The sequence below is a fragment of the Camelus dromedarius genome, chromosome 26 (assembly GCF_036321535.1).
Source record: "Camelus dromedarius isolate mCamDro1 chromosome 26, mCamDro1.pat, whole genome shotgun sequence".
Lineage (NCBI taxonomy): Eukaryota > Metazoa > Chordata > Mammalia > Artiodactyla > Camelidae > Camelus > Camelus dromedarius.
In genome coordinates, this window is record NC_087461.1 from 9,519,203 (window position 1) to 9,533,598 (window position 14,396).

The 14,396-nt window shown below is 36.9% G+C and overlaps 1 protein-coding gene across 12 annotated transcripts in view; it reads right to left on the bottom strand.

The window, feature by feature from the left end:
• NEBL (nebulette) overlaps positions 1-14,396 on the bottom strand; it is a 310,416-nt gene that overhangs the window by 61,577 nt on the left and 234,443 nt on the right. For 9 of the 12 annotated variants that reach the window (XM_031444720.2, XM_064479370.1, XM_064479369.1 and 6 more), the window contains 4 exons: positions 9,321-9,422; positions 8,006-8,107; positions 4,037-4,150; positions 1,947-2,048 (listed from right to left, as the gene is read on the bottom strand). The exons of 2 other annotated variants lie outside the window; for them this stretch is intronic. In XM_031444720.2, coding sequence (XP_031300580.1) covers positions 1,947-2,048; positions 4,037-4,150; positions 8,006-8,107; positions 9,321-9,422 — 420 coding nt within the window. The remainder of the gene's footprint in view (positions 1-1,946; positions 2,049-4,036; positions 4,151-8,005; positions 8,108-9,320; positions 9,423-14,396) is intronic. One more of the 12 variants, XM_064479368.1, reaches the window with a different exon arrangement.

Here is a 14,396-nt window from a genome sequence, read left to right on the forward strand (position 1 = left end):
TAATTCTGGCAGAATGTTTAAGTATTCTCTTAATCTTCTAATAAAATTAAGTTGCCTTTATAAATCAACAAAATTCCAATTCTCTTTACATTAAAATTTAAAAGAAGGCAATTCTGACGTACAATAAATTTGAGCCACTGTAATATCGTGCAACTTTAATAAGTAGATACTTCAGAGTAACACCTCATTTGAGTTTTAAACTTCCTCTCCCATGAAGTAACTGTTGAGTCACAATTTTTCTATGGGGGAAAAAAATCTATAATCTAGGCAAAAGCACCACGTGGATGAACGTTTAAATTTTACAAATGGTGTATAAGACAAGTGTAATAAATGACTTTGCTGGGTGTTCTCTGTTGAAGAGATACTGGGAACAACTAATATTAAATTATGGTTTTTTCACCATTATTATAAAATAAAGGTCAATATTCTTGAAAAGAAAGATTGCCTATGAATGGCATGCATTCTTCTAGCTACTAAAAATTTTTAATTACCACTGTGACATTTTTATTGGCTTACACACTTGTGTCCTAAGGAAATTTAACCCAAATAGGGATGAGGAAGAACCAAGGTCAGATGCTACTGCAGCGATCAAACTGGATGAGCAAAGACTGGACATGAAGAAAGCAGAGCTCAGAGAACAGAAACGTCAATTTTTAGAAGCATACTTAAGAGAAATGATGCAATATGCGAAACTGAAACAGAGCCACTCAAGGAACAGGGAGTAGGGATGAGTGTTGAAACGGAGGACTCCACAAATTACGTGTCCTGGGACTGAGTCTAATTCTCCTCCTGACAGTCTCCTAATTCATCCTGCTCAACAGATGGGAAAGATAACCGACTGCTTTTCCTCCAAAGACCAGTGATAAAAATTACTTAATTAATTAAAAAAAATCTCTGTATGAATTATTTACACACAGATTACATTTCAAGAAGAAAGGAGGATTACACAATAATGAACAGAAGTTTCAATATATCAAAGTCAAGTGTAGACATTTGTTTAAATGAACTGAAGCTGTTGTCTCATTATTGAATAGTTTGGGAACCAGGTTTTGACTACAGATTTTTCTCATCCGTGACTGTGGGCACATGTCCTGAAGACAACTCTTTTCACTTTTTCACATTCTCTACCCAACATACTTTGCCATCAAATCTGTGCCTGACCCAAAGCAGATATATACTAAACATAAAAATTTGGATAAGTTTTGAGTGAGTGAGTGAGTGAGTAATTACTGAAATAGGCAGAGAAATAACTTGAGGTCAAATCAGACTTCATCATCACCGTGGGGCATTCTGAGATGTAGGAAACAGAGGCACAGGTGAGCTGGGGTCATCAGTAATGAGAGCCAGTGAGGTCAGGGCCCAGATGCCCTGCGTGCTGGAAACACCTCTAACTAAGAGGTGATTTCTGTTAGAGTAAATCACCCTCTCCTCCTGGTTGAACTGAAAAAAAAAAAAAAAACCATGGAAACCTTCACAACTCTAAAAGCACAGTATCAATGCAAACATCTTTGAAACCTGTTCTTAGAGAAAATACCATTTAGACTAAGACAACTTTTACGCTAACAAGACCTACTGAATACCAGACACTCTGCTCTGGCCAGCATAAAATAAGAGATCCCAAGAGCCTGACCTTCAAGTGGCTTCAATCTACTACAGACAAAGAAAGGGTAAGAAGACAGACAGAAAGGATGCTCGCACAAACACTTTGGAAGTGTAGCTGCTCAACAAGAAAGTCTCTGTTCAGGAGATATTAAAGAGCTAGCAAGAACCCCGTTTGTAAAGCGACAGCCTGGGTGGGATTTAAATAAGCAAGCAGACTGCTACTTTTCACTGAGTTAGTCACTGAGGGAGGAGTGATGCCCAAACTCGCCTAAGGAAGCAGGTGCGCTCATGATCACTGCACGGAGTCACACGACATCTACAGTTGCCGACAAACAACCACTTACTCCGCTGAGCATTTTGCTGGCTTTCAAAGCATGGTCTAAAAACAAGTCTGGGAAATCTGAAACTGGATCATGCATATTTTGAATGTCTTTCTTGTACTTCACCTAAGAAAATAACATGGAACAAAATACCATCTAGGAGAAGAAAATAGTATGCTTTTGCATTATGGCCATTTTTTTTTTTTGCTTTTTTTTTTTTTAATTGAAGTATAGTCAGTTACAATGTGTCAATTTCTGGTGTACAGCACAATGTCAGTCATGCATATATATACATATATTAATTTTCATATTCTTTTTCATTAAAGGTTACTACAAGATATCGAATATAGTTCCCTGTGCTCTACAGAAGAAATTTGTTTTTAACACAACAAAGTATTATCTAGCGGTAAATTGACGGATGAATTTACAAGTAGCCACTAGGTGGTGCTCATTTACTACAAATGAGTTTTTTTTTTTTTTTTTTTTTTTAGTGTTCTTTCCAGAGACTTGAAAATATTTTGATACCTCCTTTTACTGTTGATGTGCTCAGAAAGGGTGATGTTAACAGAATCAAGTAACTTTAACATAAATTCCACTTTCAAAAAATAAAGAAAATAGAAACTTTACTCTTTAGGAATTACTACCATCTTTCAATTATGTTTTATGTTGATTTTAGGGCTTTTGGTGGCTTTCATCTGATTACTATATACATTTTTTGTCTTTTTTTTTACACATTGCTTTGGAAATATAATAATATTAGTAATAGTAATAATAATAAAAGTTAATAATAGAAAACATCAAGCACTTACTGTGTGTCAAACACTTTTCTGTTTAAACACTATATGTATTAAGTTTTAATCTCCACAACCCTAGTAGGTAAATACTTTAAGTATCCCTAGTTTATAGCTGAGGAAACTGAATCACAGAAAGATGAAAGTATAATATTAAGTATTAAGTGGCAGAGCAAGGGTCAAATCCAGGCGATCTGATTGCAAACATTAAGTTTTCTTTTAGATATATTTCAACTCTATTTGTTTTATATTTGTACATAGAAAAAATAATCAAATAAGAAAAATAAATCATTAAGACATTCTCAAGGGCCCTAAAAGACAGAAACACACATTTCAATTGCTGGTAACAAACAAAAGTTGGTCAATGAACACAAATAACAATACCTTCTAAACATTAGAGAAAGTAAAATATACTAAGTTCCAAGGATATGACAGGAGTTGAAAGGTTTCAATGCTCTAACAAAACAAAAGTTTAACAATAGTTAATATTTTAAAAGGTACTCTGTACACCATTCAACTACAGCAAAATGATCAATTTTTTCCATGCTTCTGCTTTTATACTCTTTCTAATTCTAATTTAAAAAATTAAGGCATCTTTTCTTGTCAATTGAAACTTTGTCTTTAAAGATATAAAATGAAAACAAGTCTTGCAAAGAAGCATGTCACAGAATTTACATAAGGGATAAGAAAGAAATTGTAAGTCAACTTCTCATGTATAATTTCTGAAAACTTCTTTATGATAAACTACCACGTACCAGGCAGCACTTTACAATATGAGCAATTTCACCAGCATAATTACATGAGTTAAGGACTGTCAAAATCACTAATTTATGATACTACCCAATACTTTTCTGAAAAACTCTATAATCTATTTCTACTCTTTTTTTTTTTAATTGAAGTACAGTCAGTTACAATGTGTCAATTTCTGGTGTCCAGCACAATGTCCCAGTCAAGCATATACATACATACATTTGTTTTCATAGTTTTTTCCATTAAAGATTATTACAAGATTTTGAGCACAGTCTCCTGTGCTATTATTTCTACTCTTGATCAGCTATGAAAGTTTTATTGGCAATATACTAGTCCTACTTATTAGTTAATTAGTAATCAGTAACCATTAATAGTAAATTACAGTAATACATTTTTCTCAGAAAAGCCTCAGGAAAATATGCTTCAGTGTTTTCAACTAAAATTATTTGGAAATTACATGATCTTGATTAACTATCACAAATACCACACCACCAAGTCTGAGAAAACAAGGATCAAAAGACACTGAAAATAATTTTCTGTGAAGCACAAGTCATGAAGCAGAAAGTAACTTACATCACTCGCCAGGGCAGTGGCCAGCTGACTTTGCCTAAAAGAAACACTTTCAAGAGGATTGTAATGATGTCTCTTATCCTTCATTTCATTATCAAATTTTTCTTTATATTTAATCTGCCATGAAAGAAAAAAAACAGGATAAATTAAATACCACATTTGTCTTCAAGCTTTCAAAGTTAACACATTTGATTTTTAATTAGATCAGATAAAAGCGACTTTAAAAACATATGATAGCTAAGTTTAAATTCCTGGTATTTCCTCCCATATAAAGCTTAATTAGGCATAAAGGCTTTTTTTTTTAATTAAAAAACACCTCTACTTGAACATGGATCATCATGCAATTAGGCATGAACTCAAATCCTATTAACAAGAATTATATACTAAGATCTTGGGATTTTTAAATGTCAGTTTCCATTTCTGTATTCCTATTTAATCTACGATCAGTTAGAAACTGAGATCACAAATGTCTTAACATCTACCACATTTAGAAAATGGGTGTAAATCTCAGAATCTGAATCTGAATTTCCCTAAGAGAATTATTCCAAATGCAGGACATGCCTCATACCATAGTTTTTCTCATTATTTCCCATTCGTTCAAAAATTCATTGTCAGGGATTACATTCTCTGAAACATCCTGGGTCTATTTAATGTCATTTTTTTTTATTTCTCTGCTTTAACAATACAGTTGTATTCAACGACAGAACCACCTCCAATCTTCACTGTGGATTTTTTTAAGTAGTCTTAAGGCAACCAAAAAGAGGATTATCAACTTATCCTGCAGAACTATGTTTTTCTTCATGAATAGAGAAATATGTGAGTGTATGTTATGATAAGTAACTGGAATACAGATACAAGTTCTTTACAAAAATAAACCAAAAATAACTCATCTCATTTCACATCTGCTTTGATTCCTATAGCCAGGAAAAGAAGCCTCAAAAGCAAAAGTAGGCTGTTGTGTCCTCTCATAATATTTTTATTGTATCATGATTCTTAACACAGTCTGTTTTCTTACCACATTCAGAATGCACCTTTATTCGTACATCCTAAGACCCCGCCTTGCAGAAACTTTACAAAAAAGCAGTCTTGGAATGGCTCACATTAACTCTCTTAATCGAGTGTGTATCGGGTGATGGTCTGCCCCCAGGGACACAAACCAGGTACCTGTGGGAGGGAGCTAGCCAAGACCCTGGTGGGAATACATTTGGAAAATATTGCAAGATGGTTCACAGGCAACATTTTCTGTTGTGGTTGCACTGGCTAATGGTAACTTTTTGATAGTCACGTGGCCTTATAGATTCAAGCAAAATCTCCTTTATTCCAATGAGTTGGCAAGGCCTCTCTGAAACAAGAAAAACTCTAATTTTTAAACAATTATTTTGTCTTGAAATCAGGGACAACATCACCAATGGAATAAATGTACAGTTTTTCAATGAAAGAACCCCTCCTCAATGCAATCCATCCACATAGTCGTATAGATTTTAAACAGGTCCCCTAGCCCACCTTCTGACTACATGTTCACATTGAACACTCTACCTTACTTTCAACCCACGGTTCGTTCACACATCTCAGTGTCTACCTGCTCAGCACACTCGCATTTCCTAAGGGATCAGGGCAATGCTTTCCTTTCATCACAACTGGTGACCCCACCATGGAACAAAGTATCTTCCTTCCAGTTTTAAGATCATTTGAGACAAGAAGAAATAAGGGTTGGGTGACATCGCTGTGGTTTTAAGGCTGCATGTTACCCCTTCTGCATAAATCAATCACTTTGGAAACAAATGAAAAGTGATTTACACCTCAGACTGACTTGATCCACACTATGAATACCATATTTAATGGTCCTGATGACTACCAACTTTTGCTTTTTACTAATTTTTATTTAAAAACAGGTTCGGTATATAAGATGAAACTCCTGAAAGTTTTATGAGGAATTTTAACAGACCCAGAAGGATTTTCAGAGGCCCACTCTTGGAGAAAACACTGGAACTGTTCAAACACAGCTTAACCTGGTTCCTCATAACTGCACCTGAGCAGGGCTGGGGTTTAATGGTCCAAAGCCTGACTCCAAACTCAGTAGTTCAAAGCTTTCACCACGAGGGATGCTGGGCTTCATGACATCACTCATGGATCAGATTCACAAAGTGCCAGAAAAACAGGAAAAAAAAACCAGCCCCTGCACAAAGCTTTTCAGCACAGCCACAGAAACAAAGGCTGGGGAAGAAACGGAAAACTGGATAAGGACACTTAATTATCGGTGAAAATGAAAAGTAAACAACAACCCAACACCGCATGTCCATAGGCTTCAGTTCCTGCTGACTGTGGATCAAAGTGATCTAAAGGCTATTAAGGAAGGGAGAAATTAAGCCATTTGTTCAAAGTCACTCCTGGGCCAGTGGCAGAACCAGGAGCTGTTCTCAGGCAGCCCGGCTGCACCACCCATTTTCCTAACTACTCAGCCTAACCGCAATGCGTTGCAGGCGCCTGCCACTGCTTCTATACAACCAATGGGAACTCTCTGCCCCCAGAAAAGGCTGAAATCATAAGTCAGGAACCTAAACTGATGCCAGGAGAGCTGCCAGGTGTGTGCCAACATCCCCAGCTCTTCAACGAGTGTTCCCTGGACTGAGAAGAGCTTGGAGGAGTCATGGCCCTTTGCAGACCCTCCCAAGCTAAGAACATAGTAGGTCTTCTTATTTGCTCAGACATCATTTTACGTTCTTCAGTTATAGTTGCAAGACTTTTGCAACTTGAGCAAGGGACATTTTCAAAGCTGAAAATACTATCAGTGCATACAAACTACTGTTCGTTGTCATTACAGTTGACTTTGCAAATGTTACATTTTTTTCCAACAAGAGTTTTAAATTTTTGCTTAGTCAAGCATGACTACTCTTTTATAGCTTCTGGATCTCCAGTTTTGTTTAAGAACAACTCTGTTACCCCTATGTGGTATATACAGTCTCCTGGATTGTCTTTTAGGATTTTTAAATTATTTTATTGTTTACATTTACATCTTTAATCCATCTGGAATTCATTCTGTAGATGGTTTAAGATTCCGGTCCAATTTTTTTTTTTGTCCTGATGGATGGCCAGCTATGTCAGCAACATCTATTAACGAGCCCCACTTTTTCCCACTGACTTAACCAACACTTTCATTGTATATTAAATTCTCATACACACTGGAACCTATTTCAGGATTCCCTGTTCTAGCCTACTGATTATTTTATTTCTTACTATACCGATCCCATATTGATTTAATTTCATTGGTTTTATACCATGTTGTGGTGACTCATAGTTTAAGTTCTCCTTCACTTTCATACTTTTAAAGGCTATTCTCAAGCACTTCCTTTCCATTAAAACTCTAAGATCGTTTATCCATACTTAAAAAAGAAAACGGTTGGATTCTAATTGAAATTGCATGACATTTATATATTAATTTTGGGAGAACTGAAAATTTTTATCTGTTGAGACGTTTAGCCAAAATTATGGCATGTTTTTACACTTTTTCAGATTTCTTTTTTAATGATTTCAATGTTTTCTTCATTAACATCACCTCTTTTTTACTTTGTGATGAAAGCATTTAAAATGGAGAATATTGCTATTTTTCTTACTAAGTCAGAAGTTGTGTATATGTGTGTATAGGTAGCGATTTAATTACTAATCTAATCTAATTAATAGGACTACGGCTAAATTCTAGAAATCCTAGGAAATGTGACAGCATGGCTGAACTCACTGGAAAAGGTTGGACTTGAGCCAGGAGAAAAGAAAACTTCATTTTATGCTTAAAATTAGACTTATTTTATCCCTTACTGAAATTTACAATTTTTGTAATCCTATCTGACATGGCTACAGAAACATTATCGCTGCCTATTCTTGCAATTAAAGATATTATCTAAAATAAAATATTTTTCAGTACTGCTGGAAACAAAATCTCTCAATAAAATCATTGTGGAATCATCACTAGAGTCTTACTTGACTAGAAAGTTTAGAAGCTTCCACAGCATGTTCAAAATCTGGTCTTCCAATTACAGCAGGCTCTTTGTTCATTACTCCTTGTCCTTTCTTGTATTCAGCCTAAAATGAATAAATAAGAGAATGTTAGATATTTCCACTTGCCAATGAAAAATTGCATTGACAATAGCCAAAATATAATATAACAGACCCTCGATCTATAAAAAAAAAATTCCTTACAACTCACCAAATACTAAAATGCTGACCACTAAGCTGAAACTGATTTTATAGTGTGATTATTTAAATAAACAACTTTTTGTAGTAAAATAATTACTAAGTTTGAGTCTATGTGTACAGTCATCATCATCATTGTGTTTATGTTTTCCAGGAGAAAATTTTAGATCACTGAGACCCTGCATGCTACATATATAGATAAATCTTATGGCTCTGTTCAGTCTTAGGAACTGATCTAACCCTGTTTGGTTAACATGCAGTTGAATTTAGTGAATAGTTATTGACTTTGTTTAAGGGGAGTAGAGCTTATGTTACGTGAATAATTGGTTCAAGGTAAGTTATCATTTTTAACCAGATGTATAGTACGTTTAAGTAAGATGGTGTTAACCAAGAAGGAGGTCTCAGAGAAAATAAAACAGCTCTGATGTATAGGAAAACGTCAGCTGAAGAGGATCTGCACAGTTAACAGCAAAGGTGGAAACATTGCCAAAGGATGGGGGTGGGAAGGGACAGACTGGGAGTTCAAAATTTGTAGATACTGACAGGCAAATGCAGAATAGATAAACAAGATTATACTGTATAGCATAGGGAAATATATACAAGATCTTGTGGTAGCTCACAGCGAAAAAAAATGTGACAATGAATATGTGTATGTTCATGTGTAACTGAAAAATTGTGCTCTACACTGGAATTTGACACAACATTGTAAAATGACTATAACTCAATAAAAAAAAGTTAAAAAAAAAAAAAAGGTGGAAATAGAGCCAAGTGAAGTCCTTTGGGACAGAGTAAGAAATAATATGAGACCAGATGATGGACAAACTTGACTTTCAGGCTGAGATATTTGAATGTTATCTGACACCTTATATGAATGGTATTTATTTCTTTAAAAGTAGGATAACAAAATCCATAATCAAGCTGAGTTTGGGCAGTTTCTGTGCATACCCAAATAATCTGCATAGTCACACAGATAAATCAAATAAAAAACCTGAGATGTCATTAATTCAAATTAATTAATTTCACTAACTAAATTAACCATCCAAATACCAAAGCCATGCTTCGTCTCCTGCAAGAATAAGATAAGATAAGAAAGAGAGATTACACTGCTTATGATCTTGCTGTTCTGCGTCGCCATCTTGATGTCTGGTCTGTCAAGCCCCGCCTTATACGTGTGGGTGTCCTGCACGTCCTTTCTGTAAAAAATCTGATCAAAGAGACAGTTTTAATTGAAAAAAAAGAGTAAATTCATGCAGTTGCGAGCCTTGCTGTCCATATCATTATTTATCCTTGCCATAATCATTTTAGAAAGCCCAATGAATACACTTTAAAAAAATTTATGTGCAACATTGCCTGGGATAGATATATTCTCTTTTTACTATGCTGATGCCTCACTGCATATGAACTGAATTTTTACAACATAAGAAATATGACACCAAGACCTTGACTCAGAACCAATCGTAGTGGGGAGGGGATAGCTCAGTGGTAGAGCACAGTAGTTAGCATGTACAAGGTCCTGGGTTCAAGTACCTCCATTAAATAAATAAACAAACCAAACAACTAATTACTGCCCCCTCAAAAAAACCAATCTTACGAGATTTTATATATACCACCCTCATAAGCATGTCATTCTTTGTAAGTGTATATGTGTGTAATCATACACAGAATATCCTTATCAAGAGTGTTAACCTACCCATCCCACAGTCTTGAACCCAGCAGATACAGGATAAGCCCCAGCCCACGAGTATAGGAAAGTCACTTCCTGGGATGAGGGTGTGTGAAATTTTGGAACTCTCCAACTTTCACCCTCCCAACCACACCTTTCTCTTCCTTTTCTGATTGCTTCAAATGCTCACAGCTGGGAGGCCCAGTCTTAGGTGCCGATAGTTGATTCTAGTAAATATCATTGCAGTGACTTGATCCTCCAGAAATAAAAAGATTTATGGTAAGGAATATTCATCCTCTGAATGCACATTAGATGCAATCAAATCAAAGTGTGGGAAATGGAGGTTTAAAGAGAAAAATATATACATATAAATTTTGCCAAATGTGCTTCAGGTGATAGCAGCTGGTTAGATGAACTTGATTGACCAACGGGAGGAGAGACCAGAAGCAAACTCATGTAACGCCTGGTGAGCAGCATCACAACATCTCTCCAGTCTGTCTGCTTCTCTGTTTCCTAAGATCAGTCATGAGCTGAAGGAATATCTATTTGCCATGTGGAGTTCTATTTGACAAATTCTCTGGTGGGTAGTTGACTCGTCCACTACACTAGATTCTACTAAATTTTTAATTCAAAGGGTGAAGTGAAAGTCATTCTTAGAACCTACTTACACTTTTTCAAGGCATAAAAGGTAGAACACAGAAATGTACAACTGAACATTTATACGAAATGCACAATAAATTGCATTTATATAAAACAAGGATTCCTAATGCCGCCTGCAAACTTGCTGGGTCACTTATTAAAACTTTAGATTCCTGAGGTCCACCCCTCGTCCTCTGCAATAGAATTTTCGTAAATAGGGCCCAAGAATCTGTGTTTTAATGAATTCTGCAGTTGACCACTGTGATTCCGTGTTCTGGATAATCTCAGTGTATCTTATTTTCCTTTGAAACTTGAGGTGTTTAATTCATATTTTGTGGTTGGCTTTATTCCTTTGATAACTATGTAAGCTTAAAAAGCTAAAGCTCTAAATGTCCTTAGAAACAATGAACAGTACATATATGTAAATTTAAAAATATATATGCAGTGAAAAAAAAAAGATTTATCAAGCCATGAAAGACATGGAAGAAACTTAAAAGATCAAATGAAAGAAGCCAGTCTGAAAAGGCTACAAACTGTACAATTCCAATCGAAACTTGAGGTGTTAAAAAAAATTTGTATTCTTGTTTCTTTCAAAAATAATATCAAGTTTAAGAAGTGATAATGCATTAATGTATCGATAGGCTCCCTAACACGTTATGTTATTTCAATGAAACATGTATACACAGTTCCATTTAAGAGCTTGCATTGGCTTCACCACTGATTATTTTATAAACTATGTTTATAATCCTGAACCTGTCTGATAAGTGAACACAGCTTTAAATACAATTAGCAGAATTTTGGCAATAACGTCTGTTTTCTTCACCACGTCTATTTTCATAGGCTTTACCATAGGTTTTGTGTGCACCAGTAGCAAAAGAAACAAAAATAAAGGGAAATCTGAGTTATCTTGTTGGGTGAGTTTTAAATCTTTAGGGATTTAAAATCAGCCAATTGCGATTGCTTTCAAAAAGCAACACACTCATCTACAAATGCTGGCCGGTCGACCTCAGCCTGCACCGAGTTAAACACAAGCCAGAGGTGTAAACAAAAACAGACTCTCAGGTGAAAACAAACAAACAAACCAAAATTATTACCCACCTACCATACTAACTGTTCCTAAGTTACCACATTCAGATGAAAGCCATAGGGGGGAAATGTCTTTTTGTTTAGAAAAGAATGAAGGTAAAAATGGAAACCCTTACTTTTTGTAAAGAGCTGCAACCTTTCAGAAACCTACGCCTCACATGGGTTACCTAATTATACGCTGTTCAGCCTAATGACTGCATGAAGAGAGGTGAGCAGCACAAAGGCGGCGGGAGCCGGACTCTGAATAGGGCCCCGTCATCCATGTAAATTGCAAATTAGAGGCCGGCATATGTGACTCAACACAAATATGAAGATTGACAGGAGCTGCACATTCAGACAAGCGGACACCACTGAGCCACACAGGAGGAAAGCTCAGGAGCCTGGCCACGGCAGACCTTCCAGAAGCTCGGGGCTTGGGGATGGTCCAAGGAACGGGGGTTACGTTGAGGGGCACTGGAGGCAGTTAAGACCCCGATTCTCGCTCTTTGCAAGGATGTCTGAGCTCAGCTGGTGTGGACACGTGGCGGCCTGAGCGGACTCCGCCCCTCCCTCCACCTAACCTGGGACTTAGGGCCGAGGGAGGCTCATCTGACATTTCTCAAATGTCCCCAATATGCATTTACTCCCTCCTGCAGCCCATCAGAACAGAGGAAGAATAAAAATGTTACACGACAGAAGAGAGGTGCGTCAGCGGAAGGTCAAAGAATGTATATATGTATATATTTTTCTATTTCCTGAATAATTCAAATCCTACATGCTCACTGTATTGAAACAAGGGACAGCCACCCCCTCCACCAATTCTCCAGGCAGTCTTCTCATGATGAGATGATGTTCTTTGTTTTTTGTTTTTCTTTTTTAACTGTTTTGAATAAGAAGAAAGACAGAGATTCCTGAAAATCATCAACCCAGGATGGGTACAAGCCAAAGGGTCAATGACTGATTTTACCTCATTTTATTAAATGTTTTCTTCCCTACTATATCAGCAGAGTGCAGGAGAGAATGAAAGAGAAGATGGAGGGGGAGAAATAATAACAATAATAATAATAATTTTCAATTTTGGCCATTTATTATGTACCAGGTACCCTACTAACGACTGAACATTCACTGCCTCACTCACACATTTCTTACATGTATGACTATAAGGATTTACATCCATTAGACCAAGTTCCCTTCACTATTCTTCTATTTCCATTTTTTTCTTAATTTTAAACTAGTTCTTCTCACTAATGAACATCAGAATAATCCTGCTAAGTCCCATGAAGGAAACAAATGGAATTTTAATGGACATCACACTAAACCTACCAAAATATTTAGGGAAAAATGATATCTCAACAATATTTCAGTCTGTTTCCAGGAGAAGGTATATTTCTCCCTTTCTTTAAATCTTTTACTGCAGCTTTCCATGAAGTTTCATCCTTACCTTCTACAGGTCTTGAACAGGGAAATACAACAGTTATCCTATTATCATAACTTTTACACATTTACCTTGTGCCCAAGATAAACTACTTTATCTTTTTAGTAGTATATAACCATATACGATATTTTCTCAAACACGGACTGGTTCCTTCCTCAGGTTTACCCAAAATTATCACTTTACATTCTTGATCTCTTTCTCCTGCGCTCGTTTCCCCCAACTGAACTTATTTCCTGGCCCTTTTCCACGTACCGGGATCATTTCCCTAAATTATTCCTTTGTTGTGGACATGTGCTATTTTTTTTTAAATCTGCCTAGCATTTTTTGTTTGGAAACTGCCCCTCCCTCACTCCACATAATCTGGCGAGGCTTCCAATGCAGCCTTTCTTCCTAGTGACAGGAGTGGCCATGTGACAGCTGTCCAATCAGATGCCCCAACCCTTTGGAAACCATGATTAAATAGAAGGCAGAAGCCCAGCTAAGCAAGGCCAGAGTCATGGGTGGATCTGAGGCTGGGGAGAGGAGCCTCTGCCCCTTCCTCCAGGATCAGCTGCTGAGAGGATGGCTTAATTTTGGAAATACCAGCCATTGCCTTGAGACCACCTACACTGAGCCTATCGGCACATAGAAGCAAGCAGAGCCAAGAGACGGGGAGAGAGGAGAGCCCTCCTGACACTGTGGAGTCTCTGGATCCAGTCATGCCTGAAGGTGGCCTGAACTTCCCAATGACACAAGCCAATACATTCTCATTTTTTCACTCGAGCCAGTGTGAGATGGATTTCTGTCACTGACTCTAGAAGGTCCAAATGCAGCCTCCATTTCATGTTTGTCCAGAGTGTCAAATCTGTTCTTTATTGTCTCCAATAAAGACTTGAATTCTCTCACCTGAAACTAACACAATATTTTAAATCAACTATGGTTAAATTTTCTTTTAAGTTTTTCATTCTACCAAAATCTATCATTGAATTTCTTCCTTATCACCATGTTCCCTTTCCCCCTTGGCTGGTACTTTCACCTCATTTTATTGTCTTTTCATCTCAGATCGTTCTCCCCTTATCATCTTTCTACTCTCGTTTCCTAAGGCGTGTTTCCTACCTTCATGCAGAGGGTCCCACGTACTTGGTGTTGTTCCAAACACTTTACATGCATTCATTTATTAAATCCTCACCCCACCCTTGTTGTGTTGGACAGTCTGCACTCAACTGGGCTCCAAACACTCGCTCCCCAGTCTGGAACTAGTCATCCGGAAACCCCTTCCTTGTGTTGTTCTGGGTTGGACTTGGCCGATAAGAGGAAGCTGTATTAGATATTGAAAATGGAAATGAAATGGATGCCTGCCTTCTCCATGTACAGCCAGAAAAGCTGGGCAAAGGATC